At 35.5% G+C, this 18834-nt stretch overlaps 1 protein-coding gene across 3 annotated transcripts in view; it reads right to left on the reverse strand.

Annotated features, from left to right (window-relative positions):
- The window catches only part of Usp15 (ubiquitin specific peptidase 15), a 97044-nt gene that overhangs the window by 53190 nt on the left and 25020 nt on the right, over positions 1-18834 (reverse strand). For all 3 annotated transcript variants that reach the window (XM_055612036.1, XM_055612035.1, XM_055612037.1), the window contains exons 4-6: positions 13643-13769; positions 10294-10439; positions 6324-6385 (exon numbers count right to left, since the gene is read on the reverse strand). In XM_055612036.1, coding sequence (XP_055468011.1) covers positions 6324-6385; positions 10294-10439; positions 13643-13769 — 335 coding nt within the window. The remainder of the gene's footprint in view (positions 1-6323; positions 6386-10293; positions 10440-13642; positions 13770-18834) is intronic.

An 18834-nucleotide genomic window follows, 5' to 3' on the forward strand; every position in this document is an offset into this window, starting at 1 on the left:
GTGGTCTTATTAACTTGTGGATGATAGTCAAGGACAGCACTGGAAAAAGCTGTCCAGAGGGCAGGGAGTGGTAGTGCATCAAAGCAGAACAAAAAAAGACTAAGAGGCACTTGGGAGAAAACTGATGTTTTGTTTTCTAGTGCAGTGAATTTTCTTATACTCTTGAGAAAATGACATTAAGAAAGAAAAGAGAAATAAATTAGTAGACATAGTTCGGCAGGCATGATATGCACAGCAAAGAGGAATAAAAGAAACAGCAATGAAAAGTCTAGGATGCATTGACACAAAAGTACAGGTAAAGATTTCCTTAAATATCAAGGGTATTAGAGCATGAATGACAGATGTGGTCTACAAATAAAGCCTGCTGTTAAACATTATTGATAAATGAATGCAGCTCATGTATTCTGATTTGGACTTTTGAACCACATTTCACACTGCTAAAATCTAGAGTTATTACCATGTTATTTATAAGTTAACCAGTTTCTAAAGATGGCCAGTGACACTTGGCGCTCATAATCTACTTTGAAAATTACCGTTTGTTCTTCAATGGCTTTCTTAATTTTATTTCTAATATGGTGTTTAAACTAAATGTATGCAAGTCATTGCTAAGCTGACATATTTTCAAAAAGAAAATAAACGTGTCAACTTGTTCTTGTTAAATTAATTAAATATTTAACATACATTAAAACCTAACACAATAATATTGGAGCAGCTAAAATGTAGGCAAATTTGACAGAGCAAAACAATCACTCTAACTTTATGAAATCTATTGACAAAGTTAGAAAAAACAAAAATACGACTAACCATAAAAATCTTTATGTTTCTGCCAATTATTCTAAAACAAGTGCTGAAAGGAAAATTTACATTTAAGTATTAAATGTACTTGTTTTGTGATTGTTTTTATTCTTTTTGTGTGTGTGTGTGTGTGTGTGTGTGTCTCCTCCAAGCCAAGGAGGACTTAATTATCCAGTCCCACAGTTCCTATCATGCTCAATCTCTGGCCTCCTTTTTGAAACTATATCCAACACATTTTTTGTTTGGCTGCCCCCTTATCTTAAACATTGTAAGTCTGAACAAAAGCCATTCCATGGAACTAAGGAAAATGTAACAGATGTAGAGGTCTCAGTGCAATTTAACTGTTAAAATGAAATGGGGACTTTGTGTGGTTAAGTTTCCTAATACAACAGAACCAAAAATCTGAACACAGGGGTCTTCCCTGAGACTGACACTCCAACCAAGTAGCATTCATGGAGATAACCCAGAATCCCTGCACAGATGTGGCCTATGGCAGTTCAGTCTCCAAGTGGGTTCCATAGTAATGGGAACAGGGACTGTCTCTGACATGATCTGATTGGCCTGTTCTTTGATCACCTCCCCCTGCGGGGGGAGGGGGGGGAGAGCAGCCTTACCAGGCCACAGAAGAAGACACTGTAGCCAGTCCTGATGGGATATGATAGACTAAGATCAGAAGGAAGGAAAAGAAGACCTCCCTATCAGTGGACTTGGGGAGGGGCATGAGTGAAGAAGGGGGAGGAAGGGAAGGATTGGGAGGGGAGGAGGAAGGGAGCTACAGGGGGAATACAAAGTGAAGAAAGTGTAATTAATAAAAAAAATTATTAAAAAAAAAAAAAACTAACGCAGTTAAGCCTACGTACCAGTTCTTTGTCTTCTGGGAGGGCTTTTTCCCTAAGAATGTTCAAAGTACTTGCTATAGTTGGTGTAGAAAAACAAACAATCACAAGTCACCTGCATGTTTATTACATATTCCAAGAAAGTGACATGCAATTGTATTACCTAGAGTGTTCTTCCTTCCTTGCAGAATGGTGTAAAACCCTACGATACCACTGGAAAAAATTCAGTTAAGTTTCTGCTTTGGGTTAAGTTTATGATTTATAGTTTGTCATCAATTTAGAATTCTGTTAATCACAATATCATAAAGAGAAGAGAAACAATGCAAGAGTAAGAATTATCGGCATGGAATGACGGCTCAGCCGTTAGAGTACTTGTTAGTCTGGGGGAGGACCCGTGCCCCGTTCTTAACACCTACGTGAGGGGTTACAACCATGCGTAACTTCTAAAGGGGACCACATGCCCACTTTTGACATCTGCAGGCACCAGGCACACACGTGATGCATACATAAACATGCAGGCAAATCACTCACACATAAAATAAAAGAATTATTGGCATGGTTTATCTTCCAGTCATGAAGGCTTTTCTCCAGTTGATGAATTCCTCTTATCCACTTATTCCACTTGTCCATGGAAACAGAACCATCAACGGCTTTCAACCTCTTTCCACTACATTCTTTCTCACATGGTTTTTTTTTGTTAGCGTTTTTAGCAATTAATGAAAACGAATGAATTAAATTGTAATGTTATTTTCACAAAAGGGAAATTTTTAATATTTCAGAAAAACAACTTAGGTTTCTTTGTTATATAATCTTAATAATTTAAAGCATTTTTGAAGTAATTATACCTAAATGAAACAATACAAAAAAAAATATAGTAGTACAATATAGTCAAAATCTAACAAACCTGCATCCCCAGAAGCCACAGATCAGGAAAAAAAGTGTTAGCTTTCTTTTTTCTTTTGTTTTGGTTATACTGATGTAGTTTTCTCTTCCTTTTAAGAATTCTAGGGCTTTTACAATTATCTTATTAAAGTTTCTTATTTGAAACACAGATTTAACTATACATGCATTTCCAATAGATCAGTCCCTAATGTTAAGAATTTTTGAAAGGCAGACAAAATTAACACAATACAAAATCTTGAGTAAAAAAACTTCTTAAAGGTAAAACTTAAAAATATTTTTTTTGTGAAGTAAGAAAGTGGATACTAAAAAACACTGGATTATACATGCAAGTTCTAAAGCAACTAACAAGGATGGAACATTTTAAATATATTACATATATAAAAATTAGAACCTCAAATTGCATGTTGATATTTAACAGGAAAATTTAAATAGTTTTTGAGTGGTTCTCAGATTTTTAGATTTCTAATAGATTTTGGGTTGCTTTACATGTTAACTAAAAGCATATATTTAGATGTTTTAAAATTATATTTTCCCTTTACTATTTATAATATTTAATATTTCTTCAAGTGCTGCCTACAGTTAATGGCTTAGCAATTAATGGTTAATGGGTTCAATAATGATCAAAATGAGCATGGTAAAACCTGCCTTAGGAAAATCTGCACTGCATTTTCTTGATTCATGACTGAGCTGGATGGGTCCCACTTCCTGGGGCGGTGCTCTACCCCCGTAAGAGAGAATGTTGAGCAAGCAGTGAACAGCAAGTCAATGCAGCAGCTCTCTATGGCGGCTGCTCCAGTTCCTGCCTTCTAGTTCTTCTGAGTTCCTCCTCAAGCTGCTTTCAGTCATGATGTTTTATCAGACCAGGAGAAACCCTAAGACATCCCCCAAAGTCCAAGCAAACAAAAATTGCAAAACAAAACTAACCCCATCATTCTCCAGTGAACAATACCCAGATGTTTTAAAGCACGTCTTTCTGTGCTCACTCATTTGTCCAGGCCATTCGCTGTTTCTATTTTATGGCTTTTTTGTTCTTTTTCTCTTTTCTGGCTAGTCTGATAGTAGAGGTCTTTTACTTAGTTTTGTACCAATTCTCAGTTATCTACCTGATAAATTTATGCATACTTACTTGTGTTTTTGCTGTTTTATTTTCTATATGGTTTAGTACTAGTATATGACTGAGTCCCCAGATATATGGCCCATAAAATAAATCCAAGCCTTTTGCTTTTATATAAATAATACCTTTGTGGTAACAAAGCTAAGGCTGTTTGCATGCCATATCAGCAAAGGTAAGAATCACATGATCCATAAAACTGAAAGTCTCTGTCAGCTTTTACCTAGCGGGGAGGAACTGATGACCTGCACAGGCCTATACAGAAAAGGCCTATAAGCCAGTCTGCTCAGTGTCCACAGCTCTCAGCAGTTTGCTGACCGACCTGCATGTTTTCTTACTTTTTCTGATTATCATATAATTACAATATTTCTCACTCCAAACCCTGTCATATACCCCTCCCTGTTTTCCTTCCAATTCATGGCCTTGTCTTTCACTAATTGTTATTATATGTATATATGTATATACATACATTCCATATGCTACTTGCATATTTTCAGGGCTGATCATTTGGCACTGAAGAACCATTTGGTGTGCTCTTTCCATCTAGATTTTTATGTAGATTACTTGATCATTAATGTTAAAGGCCCTTCCATGTATGTGTGAATAGTGAGTTTTGAATTAGCTGAAATGTGTTTGAATTTCACAAGGAACTACATTGTTTACTGCTACTGATTTTGGCTAAAAGGCTTTTTTAAACTGGGGGAATTTTCTTTTATTGCTAGCTTTCTAGGAATCTTTTCATAGTGTATAGCATAAATATCAAACATCTTATGTTCTGGTAAATTATCATTTCACAATATAAGATACAGTATAGTATTTATGTTTCATACTGAATGATACTTAAGCTTCTTTTGTTAGCACTTTTACTAAACTGGTAGATACTCTGAACTGTACTTCCCTTCCAGATTACGCCTTCATTCACCAATATTTATTATATGTGTACTCTTGACATAATACAAATACTTTATTTCTTTGAACAAATGTTTATGGGGAAAACTGATCTGGACTGAATGTGGTCTATAACACGTGGTCCCAACTGACTAGGAAGCTGAGACAAGAGGATTACTAGAGCTCAGGAGTTCAAGGTCAGCTTGGCAATATCTTGTTTTTAAAAAAAGAGGGAATGGTTAAGAGCACACAGCCAGGTGATACAGAAAAGGCTTCTCAAGCTTTAGAACTCATGATATTTGAATATATAATGAAGATCAATTTTATGACTTCAACGTTTCAAGATTCATTAAATATATAGCAATCTAAATATAAACAAGAATAAGAAATACAATATTCTGACTAACAACTAAAAGTGAATTATTCAGAAGTCTGTAATTTCCAATTCTCCACCTGTTAAGATATCCATGACTCAACCCACCTGCTTTTATTCCTATTAAAACTTCTACTTTTAGCTAGTGTGTTTATGTGTGTGCGTGTGTGGTGGTGGTATAAAAAAACCATCCCAAACTATACCAAAACCAAGCAACATAAAGTCACAGTACTTTATTCTAAATTCTATCCTTGTGCTATGTCCCACTAAGCAGGGTATTGAGCAACACAAACCTCTAAGTAGTTTTAATATATTTAGGAACCAACCTACAAGAAATTTGAACAACAACAACAAACTTTACAGGAGATCAAAAAAAGATAGAACCTCTTACTGAAAGTGCATTTCCTTTAGAAGAAAATCATAGTCAAATAGCAAGGCTGTTCACTTTTACATATTTGCTATGTCAGCATCTAATAAATTACTAATTTAATTACAAATCATAAAGATTTTTGAAACTCAGAGTTACAGAAAATTACATTTTCCTCCAATTTATTTGGTAACAAGCTAATGTGAGTAAATATGAAGCTATCTACAGCCCTCATTCATCCCACTTAGCACAGTATTTGCAGCAGGGACCTTCCTGTGAATATACAGGTGTCTTTAGACTACAGAAATATTACAACTATAGATACATGTATTGCTTCTTGGAGACTTGAAGTTTATGCACTGAAATACAAATAGGTTTAGTGGGGTTTTTTTGTTTGTTTGGTATTTTTGTTGTTTTGTTTGTTTTTCGAGATAGGATTTCTCTGTGTAGCCCTTGCTATCTTGGAACTCATTTTGTAGAGCAGGCTGGCCTCAAACTCAAGAGATCCACCCGCCTCTGTCTCCTGAGTGCTGGGATTAAAGGCGTGCACCACCACACCTGCCCTAGGTTTAAGTGTTTTGATAAAGCAGTGTAGATATTATGCTTCTGAAAAGATTCTCAATGCTTCCTTTGTTTGCCATTAACTGCACTCTGATACTCCAGACACCATCTCTTATTTACTCACTTAAATTGTAAAACATTTGTATAATAAAAATACTACTCGCACGACAGACTGTCTTTCCTAAAGAAGCATTTCAAAAACAAGTATACACCAGAAAAATACTCAAGAAAATGAAACAAAACACTAAGGATCTGACTAGACAACCCAACATTTATTTACACTGTAACTGATTCTAAAAATGATTTGACTTTGAAGATTAACCATATTAATCTAAGTGTAAACTTAGAAAACTTCTCCAAGAACATACTATAAAGATACAGCGTGCATGTATTCTTGCAGGTCAGCTAGGTTTTGCTATAACTTTGGATGTCAGCAGTATCTGAATCAGATTCAACAACATGCAATAAACCACAAGGAGGAGCACTTACTTAGGAGTAGAGGGACCCCTTGGCCACGTTCCATCTTCATTTTTTTGTTCTATCACTAACACCTGCAAACATGACACAACAAAGGGTGTTTTTGCACAGCTATGAAGGCAGAACAGCTTTAGGAGATAAGTGGATAAGGAACTGAAGTAGCTGAGTTTTAAAGGATGTAACAAACAAAATGGTCTGAAATAAGTCAGTGTTGTCAGTGAAGAAAGGGAGAAAATAATCACTTGTTCTGTAACTTTAAGACAGTATAAGCCAAATAATAGAATATAAGGTGTTTCAGTTTCAAGTGTATGCTTTTGAATTATATTTACACTTGTAACATAGATTGTGCAATTAATAGACGCTCTATCAGTGGCTATAATCATGGTTAATTATTATGCAAATATTGAGAAACCATGGCACAAATTATTCCAAACTATAGATTACTTATAATTTGCCTAGGGCTTTGGAGTTAGTGTTCATTTACAGTTCATATAAATTCTGAAACTTTTCATAAAGCATTTTTATTACATTTATGCATTTATTTGTAGCATGTATTGGTGTCAATGTGCACCCATGATATACAGGCATACATGTGCTTTGATGCACATATGGAGATGAGAGGACAGTTTGCAGGAGTCATTTCTCTCTCTCCACACTGTGCATGGACCTCAAACAGCGAGAATTGGCAGCAAGTGCCTTTACCCACTGAACCATCTTGAAAGCCTTACATTACGAAATCTTTTAGTACATAATGGATAGTCACATTTTTAAGGATCTCATAATAAAATTATGAGAACTCAAGTTCCCTGATGCATCATGTGTCTGGTAGACAAAAATCATCTTAGTCACTATGCCAAGACAAAGCTACTTCAAAACATCCCTGACTCCTTCCTTTTATGTCCCAGATTAATAAAGAGGCCTTTCTTCTAGTTTCTATTAAGGATGGGTCTACATAAGGAAGAAAACCCAATTCAAAAATACTTAAAGAAGTCTGTGATATTACTAATAAAAAAATCTAAATCTCATGATAAAACTAACAATATAAGACAACATGAAATGAAATATACTTAAATACAAATCTGAATATATTCTAAATATTTAGTTTCATTAACTTTTTCTTACAGTTACAATTCTGCAAACTACTCTACATACCACAGAAAAATTCTTTGGCAGACTGTGTACTTCCAGACCATTTATAAACTGGCCTTTTGACCCTAGTCACAGATAATGTAATAAAGCATTCAGTATGAAACGTGATATTGAAATACTCATCTAAAAAACTCAGGTAATTTGTTGAAAGAGCATACATGTATGAAATACTAAAGCTTCCTTTGACTAATGCATCTCAAACATTCAGAAACGCTTTCTGATGTGTAGCTCTGAAAAAATTAAGTGCACCAAGTACCTGCCATCCTCATTTCTGATATTCTTCTCCTTGCTACCAGTTATCCCCTGTCTAAATTTTCTAAATATCACCTCAATGTGGAAGCATACACTATCAAAGATTTTTAAGTAGAATTTATTGAGGGATTCACAGCTGAAGATTTTCTTTAACTACAACTTGCAACTGTAGTGACACATATAAACTATATCCACATATAGTTTTTAATATTATTGTCATTTGAAAGAGTTAAATCAGGTATAAAACTATTAAAACTCCCAGTTATACATTTATTGTTGTTTACCAATATTTCAATATCTAATAGCATTTTTACTTAAAATTCCGTATTTTACAGCCACAGATAGTATTAATATGCCTCAAAAAATAACAAAATTTACTCCTTTTTTTAAATGTATCATTTTTGTAAGTAAAGTTTTGCTTATTGTTAAAATTTTTAAAAAATTCAAAATTTAAAGCATACATCCATAAAAGGAAGACTGGGAAAATTCACCAATGTGAGGAGGTAAACTCTTCAATGATGTATCTCTCTTTTACCTGTTTATTTTTAAGTAATGTACATTTTTGTGTCTATGTCCTGGTATGTGCACACGAATCCTGGACCCTGCAGAGACAGAAGAGGCCCAGAATCCTCTGGAACTGGAGCTACAGATGGCTGTGAGCCACCGCATGGGTGCTGAGAACCAGACTCAGGCCCCTCTCCAAGAGCAGTGTGCACAGCACCGAGCCACCTCTCCAGCTCCGTTCTATCTTACTTTCTAACTGGGGTACTTTAATTTACAGTAAGAGTGAGGTGGGCAGGAGAGTGATTTTATTTATCGTAATTAAAAAAAGAACAAACAAAACCTCTGCTTTAAAACCTAAATTTGGATTAGGGAGATGGCTCAGTGAATAGGAGTGCTTGCATGCTCTGAGTTTAAACGCTCAGCATACACATAAAGGCTGGCAAGACTGCATTTGTCTATAACCCCAGCACTGGGGGTGGGGTGTTAAAATGAGAAAAGTGGATGTTGGGAAGTCAGAACTATGAGCTTTGGGTTCAATGAGAAACACTGTGAGGTAAATAAGGTGTAGGCAGAGAAGATGACACTGATATTCTCCTCTGGTCTCCATACACACATTACACACAACATTTTTTAATTTGAAGTTTTTAATGTATAGTCTTTGAAACATATGTCCTCCCCAATGAACAGAAGTCCTCCCAAATATTTAATCTCATTAAATTAGCTTAATTTTCTCATCCAACTCTAATCTTCAATTTGACAAATGTGTATCTAGTAACTAAACACTCTAATCAAAACATGAACCTTATAGACCACGTATATTTTTAAGATACTAATGATACAAAAATTAGGAGAGAAAATCTCTAACGTAAGATGAATAGATAGAGAAAAAGAGGGACAGCTGAAGAAGTGACATCTGAGTTGAAATTTGAAGCATGAATTAATGGGAGCTGATGTGCCCACGTAATAGGATGAGATAGGTAACATCAACATTGACTGGTTAAAATATTTTTTTTTTCTGGACAGATGCAGGGAAATGGGAAGAATGGTACACCAGGCAGATGAATAATGCATTCAAAAGCACACTACGGGGATACTATGCTAACCGAAAGACAAGCAGAGTCTAAGGATGGACAAGGAGACAAGAGGCTTAACCATGGCTGGCATGCTGCCTAGGGGGCCTGGGTTTCATAAGCTCTAAGGACTCAGAAAAAGTTTATGAGAGGCAAATAACCAGATTTATATTTAAGAATGAATATTCTGGTAAAGCAAGACTGTGCGACTATGTAAGAAACTGGAGGTAGTGGGGCATATTGAGTATGAAAGATAAGGGCTGGGAAAGGAATAGAAAGAGGTAACTACAAGGTAGGACCAGTTCCTCACTGTAAGTAAACATCCTCATTTCTCAATATATTTAATTTTTTAAATTATACTGTAAGAGAAGATGAATTGGGAGCTGATAGGCCTAAAAAGGAGGGGCAAACTAAGGTTCTCTTAGCCCACAGCTCTGTTAAAAAGTTCCACTACAATGCACTGTACCCACTTCTGCATATGGCCACTGTTACAACGGAGGAGCCACAGTTGCAGCAGAGACCGTCTGTATGGCCACTATTTGATCCTTCAGAGGAAATCTGCTGATCTTACAGCATAGCTGTTTTCATTGAAAGCATTCTTAAGAAGCAGAGTGTTTCCAAGCTCAATAAGGAAATTAGAAATTGCAGTTACTGACCAATGAAAGAGAAGAGTTAGAAAGAGGTAGCTAGATGGAAAACCCATCACGCACTACACAATACCGGTTTTTAATGCAAAAGCTGCATTTAAAATTAACACTGTTGGGCTGGAGAGATGGCTTAGCAGTTACAAACACTTGCTGCTCTAGCAAAGGACTGAGGTTCAGTTCCCAGCACCCAATTGGAGGCTTACAACCACCTATGACTCCAGTTCCAGTTGCAAAGGATCCAATGCCATCTTCTGGTCTTCATGGGCACCAGGCACATATGTGGAGCAAACATACATGCAGGTACTTGCATACACATTAAGACAAAATAAATCTTAAAATCAAATTATGACTAGGTACTACCTGTCCTTGGTACAAGCCAGCATCCTGGATAGTGCTGTCCGGCTTATTCAGCGGCTCAAACGTGTTACTCATATACTTGTTCCACAGTCTGGCCTCCTTCTCATCTGGAATATTGAAGATTTTTCTTATTTCCTTCTCAATCGTATCTGAGATTTAAGAAGGGAAGATATGTAAATACAATACATTAAAAGCAGATATGGTAGCTACAAAGAGCTAAGCGCTCACCAGACTAAATAGGGAACTATGTAAGGAATAATAGTAATACATAAAGCTTTGTCTTAAGACCAGCTATGTCATTTTAAGGTGGAAAATGCTAACTTTAACACTGACAGATGATCATTTCAAGAATTTAAAACTGCAAAAAGTAAAACTTAAATCATATAACACTGAAATGCAATTTGTTCCATAAGGTGAACTTCTAAGTTTTAACACAGTATAAAATCAATGTGTTTCGCAGACTATGTAAGAGTTAGAAACCAAAGAATGGCACAGAAAGAAAATGGAAAAAGTCTGTATTCAAAATGCAATCAACTTAGGAATATCTTACATTGAAGAATACACTTTCTGTTGTGAGATTATGTGTGGGATGTTGAAACCACATCTAAACATCACATTTCTTTTTAAAGGTTCTTTTTAAGTAGACACCTGTTGCACTATCTAATATGTGGTGTTTATGCATGGGGATCACGGGCAGAACACAACTGAACGAGTTGGTTCTCTCCTTCTGCCATGTGCACTCCAGGGATGGACTTAGACTGTCAGCCATGGCTGGAAGTCCAACTTCACCTGCTGAGCCACATCACGGCCCAATACAGCTGTGGTTTTTACCTGAGCAACTATGAGTGGTGGTAATTAATTACTGAGATAGGGACGAACGTAACACAGAAGATTTCTGGACAGGGGAAAGACAGTTTAACTTACATATAATTAAGATTCTCATCAGACATATGTGAAGTTATAGGATGGCTGAAACTGGAAGTAAGAATGTTGGGTAGAACATTATTGAATATTTTCAGCCAGGAAATTAGACAAGTCACCATAATACTTTGAATAAGAAAAGGCTAACCATGGAGGGAGACATTTTCAGATCAAGGATATGGTGGTTTCTAGCAGTGTACTATGATACATTTTGCGGATGGTGTAAGAAAATGGAAGACTTAGCATTATTAAAGTCGGTGATGAGAAAAATATTTCTTTAAGAATATTTAGGTAAGAATGTCAACCACTTTTATTAGTTTTTAAAGACAGCATTTTTAGAAAGACTTTGAACAACATTATGTTCTTAGTGGTTAGCCTTAAACATAAAGCTAAATTTTAGCTCTTACTGGAACACACTCAATCTCAAATACAGCAACTTAGAGAATAAACCATCAGAGGCAAGTATTCAGCCATAATGTGCCAAACTATTTCAAGTTGTCTACTGCTGTCATTTTACTGTACATCATGTGGGCAGTACGGGCCGAGAGCAGAGTTATCAACTTAGCAACAACACAAACATGGGTGTTTAACTTCCTAATTCTGGATAGATAGTTCATTAGTGCTTTAAAACTTTGTAAAAAAGATTTATTTATATACGAGTGCCCTATTTGCATGTATGCCTGCATGAGAGAAGAGGACATCAGATCCCATTACAGATGACTGCAAGCCACCATGTAGTTATTGGGAATTAAGGACCTCTGGAAGAGCAGCCATTGTTCTTAACCACTGAGCCATCACACAAACCTCTGGTTTCAATCAAGGTTTTTTAAAGACCACAAGGATAAATAAATATATATCCATCTTTTGTTTATTACCCCAATTCCAAACAGTTTGAAAAACACCCATTTAGTAGAATAAATTAAGTTCATTTACAATATTAAGACATAAAATGAATGTCTTTTCTTTTTAAGGGTATAGACTCTTAAAAAGTATTAGAATATTTAAAGTACTTGGGTTAAATCTGTGTCAGATCAAACTTTCTGAAATAATTACATTTATCCTCTATAAATTTTTATTTAGAACTTCAGGTAAAAACTTCCTAATAGTTGTTTTCAATGCAGAAATTAAGAACAGCTGCCGATTTCTTGAGTTTGTAAGCAAAATAATTATCTAATAAAAGATTTCTGACGGACTCAGATTTCCTAGAACATTTCTGTTAAAATGAAAATTTATAAATTGCTAGAGATTTTATGATTACAATATAGTGTACTTAGATTCAATTGGCTATTGATCTCTAGCTGGCTTTTTAGAGTCAAAAGGTACTCTGTGGAGTGGTGGTGGTGGGGGGAGTTTTCAACAGCCTTACCCAGCCAGGGATATGCCCTTGAACTTCTTACAGGTAACCAACAGCTGTCCAATTTGTTTAAGGCCTTTTCAATACAGAAAACTCATGCTTGGTACTGTAAACCAGGCCAAGAACCTGTGTCTAGAGAGGTCACACACCCTACATGATGATTTACTATTACTATTTTGCTAAACTGGTTCAGCTGACTTCTAAATATTTATCCATGATGTTTATAGTTCAGTTATGACCCCTCATTTAGTTTAAAAAGTGAAATAAAGAATGACAGCGCAGACCTCACAATTTGCTCATCTCTCTGACATGCTCAGTTCTGCACCTCATCTTTTCTTATTATTCACCTGTATTTTCCAACAAGATCACTGTTACTACTCTCTTTTAAATAAATACTTTATTTGAAGATAAATGTGTTCACAATTGTTAACATTGTGCATTATAAAGGTATCAGGAGAAGATAGGCTAATGGGATGAATATAATCTAACTATATCATATACATGTATGAACATTTCATATTCAACCTTATTAGTGTATAAAATCAATGTGCTAATTAAAACATTTAATGTATTAAATTCACTTTCAATGTTTATGCAAAGCTAGAAAGAATTAAGTCCATTAATAGCTGAGACTATGTTTTTCAAGCTTATTCAAAAAAAAAAAAAATCCCTCAATATGCTACAGTAACACCAAGCCTACTGCCGTAGTTATTCACCTGTAATGAAGGAAATAGCAACTGAGTTTAATTTTTTTTTTCCTCTATACTTGTCCAAGTTTTATTTAAACATGGTTCATTTAAAGTTCTAGTTAAATTTATATTTTGTTGTTAGAAACATGGCATGCCATTTTTCAAAAGCTAATTTTAAAATTTATTTAATTTTCTTAAATTAAAAATGGCACAGACATTACACTCATGTAATAAACACAGTGAAACAAGCTGGTCCTGTATTAGCTAAGACAAACATGGAAGCTGAGATTCCACAATGCTTATAAACATGCACTAATAAGGCAATCACCAAAGTAGACCACAACCAAGAGTCTAAAAACAAGTGATTTGAGACAGAATCTTGCATTACCTATTGTGTCAGCTTTGCTAAATCTCCGGGTGACAACATTGTTCATGTTTCCATTCTCACAGAGCTTCAACTCTGTGAGATATACTTCTACTTTGCAGTGCTTTACAAACATACCCTGTTCTACCACCTTAAAAAAAAAAAAAGAAAAAGAAACAAATCAATATGAATTGTATCAATGTATTTCATTTTCATAATATGTATTTTAACAAGGCATCAGAAAAAACTACACATATCTAATGATATATAATTACCTGCTATAATCATAATTTCAAACATTAACAGTTCAGAAAAGCATTTTACTAGTCTGTTACTATTGTGGTATTCCATAAACAATAAATTTACTCAAGTTTAATCAAAATGATTGTCCACAAATTTTCTCTATTCGATTTTCATGCACAACTCTGACTAAAGATACAGATGCCTACTTTCTAACAATGCTCTGAGAAAGAAAACTTACAAAGCTTTATGTAACTGTATCTACTGTTATTATCATTTATGTCAAAACATGTCTTCTAAAATGACAGCTCTGGCCCTGTAATAGACACACTTATTTCATACTAAAATGACTTTGACCTTTAAACCTGTACTTAATCCACATAACACACAAGCAAATAAAAAAGTAGTCAAACATGCAAATAATAATGTACAAAATGGAAAATATTTATATATTAGGTTCACCTTTTAAATAAGTATATTTCCTTTTGCTCTTCTAAAGGTTAACTGTAGGATTTCAGTGATGAATACTGTTTCTGAAAATAGTCACTGGCCTGATATGTGATCCAGAGACAGATATGGCAAAGGGAGGCTCCGATGACTTACATGTCTAGCAGGCTCTTATCAAACTCAGTATGAGAATTACAAACTTTTCTGTCACTTTTAGAAAAAATTTCTCAACTCAGGGTTTTAAAATAGTTTTATCTGAAGTACCCTGTATGAATTTAATCAAGTTTCCAATATGAATTTAACTTTTTGGATAGGTTCTCTTAATTATGTCTGTTACAAATCTTTAAAACAGTTTGATAGACTACGTGTCTCATTGTAAATATCCTCCCCAATGACTTTACCAACTTTTCTCTTTTTTCATTTATTTGTTTTATTTATTTATTACAATTTATTCAACTTATTTAGCCCCCTCTCTCTTGTCCCCTCCTAATCCCACCCTTTCTCTTCTCCTCCCATGTCCCTACCCCAGCCCACTGATAGGGGAGGTCCTCCTCCCCTTCCCTCTTACCCTAGCCTATCAGGTCTCATTAGGACTGGCTGCACTGTCTTCCTCTGTGGCCTGGTAAGGTTGTTTCCCCCTCAGGGGGAGGTGATCCCCTTCCCATTACTATGGAACCCACTTGGACACTGAACTGCCATGGGCTACTTTTGTGCAGGGGTTCTAGGTTACCTCCCTGCATGGTCCTTGGTTGGAGTATCAGTCTCAGAAAAAGACCCCTGGGCCCAGATTTTTCGGCTCTATTGCTCTCCTTCTGGAGGTCCTGTCCCCTCCAGGTCTTTCTATCTCCCCCTTCTTTCATAAGATTCCCTGCACTCTGTCCAAAGTTTGGCAATGAGCCTCAGCATCTGCTTTGATACCCCACAAATCAAAATGACCCTGAGATTTCATCTTACACCCATCAGAATGGCTAAGATCAAAAATTCAAATGACAACACATGTTGGAGAAGATGTAGAGAAAGGAGAACCCTCCTCCACTGCTGGTGGGAATGTAAACTTGTATAACCACTTTGGAAATCAGTCTGGTGCTTTCTCAGAAAATTACAAATAGTATAGCTACCTCAAGATACAGCTATACCACTCCTAGGCATATATCCAAAATATGCCCAAGTACACAACAGGACATTTGCTCAACCATGTTCCTAGCAGCTTTATTCATAATAGCCAGAATCTGGAAACAACTGAGATGTCCCTCAACAGAGGAATGGATAAAATTGTGGTACATTTACACATGGAATACTATGCAGCAATCAAAAAGAAGAAAATCATTAAATTTGCAGGGGAATGGTGGGAAGTAGAAAATATCCTGAGTGAGGTATCCCAGAAGCAGAAAGACATACAGGGTATATACTCACTCATAAGTGGATATTACACATATAATATAGGATAAACATACTAAAATCTGAACATCTAAAGAAGCTAAGCAAGAAGGAGGACCCTGATTCTGAATGATCAATCCTCATTCAGAAAGGCAAACGGAATGGACATAGGAACAGGGAGAAAAGAGGGAACAGGACAGGAGCCTACCACAGAGGGCCTCTGCTTTTTCTTTTCCTTTGTAAAAATAGAAAAAGTTTCACTAAGTAGCCAAAGCTAGCTCACCTCCTCCTCCCAAATACTTAACATTGAGATCACTGGCATATGTCAGCAGAAACTATGTCTGGCTTTTTAATAATTTTTTTAAATTACATTTTTATTATCATTTAGTTTAAATTTTGGTTTTTATGTCTTCTCTGGTTCTTGAGTATTTGCTCAAATACAATGTGTATACAGCTGGGGATAACCAACTGTCCTTTTTTATTATCTTCATTACTAATTTCTAGCTTAAATATGCCAGGGACAGGAAATACTCTGAATAATTTCTTTCATTTGTTATTTTGAAAGTTTGATGACCCAGAATTTTTATCAGTTTATCAGTGATTATTATTAAGAGGATGATATCCTAAATTCCTAATGTCTTGCCAAAATATTTCTGGGAGACACATCTCTGACTTTTCCATAGTGATTTTACAGTCCATGCTTTTGCTCTAACATTATTAAGACCTTGTTTTCAGAAATATTACTTAGTTTTTACTGTCATTTGGATTCTGGAAGAAATATAATCGTCAAACCTGGTAAATTATTGCTCTGTTGCATTTAAGGATTTTATCTTTAGCTTGTTATCTTTATACATGGACTGTAGGCAATATAAGTAGTTACCGGGCATTATGGCAACCCACTACATTCATGATGTGTATTATTTAATTTTCCTGTTTATAATAGAGACATTTAAAAAAAAATATCCCTAGAGTTTCCAAGAGGCCCTCTTGGAAGACTTCTTTTTAAGTCTTCACAGGTACCCTCTTCAAACCCCCCAAATTCCCCTCAGTTTGCTCAAAGCACTTTAGGCCCTTCGCTAATGTTTTATACCTTCTGCTCACGGTGCAGCCACAGCCACACAGTTCTTGCTATGTTAACATCACAGCACTCAGGCACCTAAGCTGGCATGAACAACCTACCAGTGCATAATGAATTATCTTGGACTTCACTAACAACAAACACCTCCCATTATTTCTGAGGGTAAAAGTCTGTGAGAGTTGAGCTACGCTGATCTGGGGTGACACTTCTTAGGAAGTTTCTGTTATGCCTTGGGCTATGGCTTCCGTTGTCTGAAGATTCGCTTAGAACTGATAATTCACCTTGCTGGCCAGGTGGGCCTCTTCCTAGAGTACTTGCATGTCAGAATTAGGAGAGGGGTGGGGAGGGGGGAGAAAAATCATACCTGAGATATAAACTGCAGGATCTTCTATAACCTAATCTTAAAATATACCACACTAGGTGCAGGAGAACATACCAGCAATCCCAAAACTAGGGAATTAGCATCAGGAAAATAGGAGGATAAAGGATAAAATGAGGAGGATAAAGAATTGAAGCTCTTTTAAATCTCTTTTTGAAGGACCCCTTCCCTGGGTCACAGAATTCTGGGCTGGCAGTTATTTTCTTACAGCATATTGAAAATAGTACAGTTTCCTGGCTTCTATTGTTCCTGTTGGGAAACTATTTCTTTGATTTATGCTTTTTTGAGGACAATGTATCTTTTTGTCTAGCACTACTGAGGAACATCTTTTTTGTTTTGTTAACTTTGGTATGTGTTCATATTTTTTAAGTCTAAGAATCAGTTTGCTGACTCTAATTTGGCATCTTTCTCAGCTATTCCCTCTTCCGTCATAGTTCTAGCTATCCCATCCCTCTCTCCTGAGATTTCTATGATGTGTATGTATGCTAAACTTTGTCACTACACCAGGTACAACTGTGCTTTTTAAAGACATCTGTTCTTCAGATTCTACATTGCATATTTTCTCCTAACATCAATTGGTTTAAAAATTCACTTTTCAGCTGTTTACCACATACTCAAATGTAAAGTACATTATTGTGTTGGGATCTTGTTCAATAGTTTTGTAGTATCACCATTAACTGTATTCTTTATGTCCCCTCTCTAATGTCACTTTTCTAGCTTGGCCTCACTGTATCTTGTATTTCCCCGTTTCCTGGTCAGTCTGTTTTTCAGGCTGAGTGCCCAACATGAAGTTAAAGTAGTTCGAAGACCAAGTCCCCAGAACAGAATGACTTTGTTTATACATCACAGAATCTTCATTGTAACCAGATGGATAAAATTTACAGCTGGACATCAGACTCTAACAGTAGTTGTGTTTACTTCTTGAAGCAACTTCTCTGTTTATCAGTAAGTCAGGGTGGAGGATAATGCACTTTTTTGGCCTACTGATAAAATCTGGAGGGATGATGCTTCTCTACCAAGGACTCCAGACAACCTGATGTACATTAAAGTCTGAAAACTACATGTTGAAAAATCTGCACTTTTCAAAAATAAAAATTCACCTTTTTGAACAAATGTTTGCCCTGACAGACTTTTCAAACTTTTCTTTATAACTGTGTGAACTTTTGATAATTTTTTTCTTTGCTCTTTAATTTCCTTACTTTTCAAAAACCAAACTTCAGTACATCTTTTAAAAAGATTTTAAAAAGAATTATAAAAGGCAATGAATTTGTTGGTGGATCTAGTACCATACTAAAACTTGTAACATATAATGTGTTCCAGGTTTAAGGAACAAAAAGTAATATACATACAGCACATTTTCATTTAAGAAATGAGTTTTGAGGGACAGGAGAGGACAACAGGGTAAATATATTCACATTACACACACATATACATATATATACATATTCACGAAATTGCCAAAAAATTTTTAAAGAACTGTGTTTTAAAAAAATACAGTTTTTCTTCTAGTGCCATTTCACAGGTAATAGGCTATACTTCAACAAGTCAGAACACTCAAGTCTCCAAAAATGACAAAACAAATAGACAAAACAAATATATTCACATTATACAAATCAGAATAAATTATTAAATAGACATATGAGGTCAGTTTATTTAGCTTGAAATTTGGTATTTTACTAGAGTAATACCCATTTT

This window comes from Psammomys obesus, unplaced genomic scaffold (genome assembly GCF_907164565.1).
Source record: "Psammomys obesus unplaced genomic scaffold, mPsaObe1.curated_primary_1811, whole genome shotgun sequence".
NCBI lineage: Eukaryota > Metazoa > Chordata > Mammalia > Rodentia > Muridae > Psammomys > Psammomys obesus.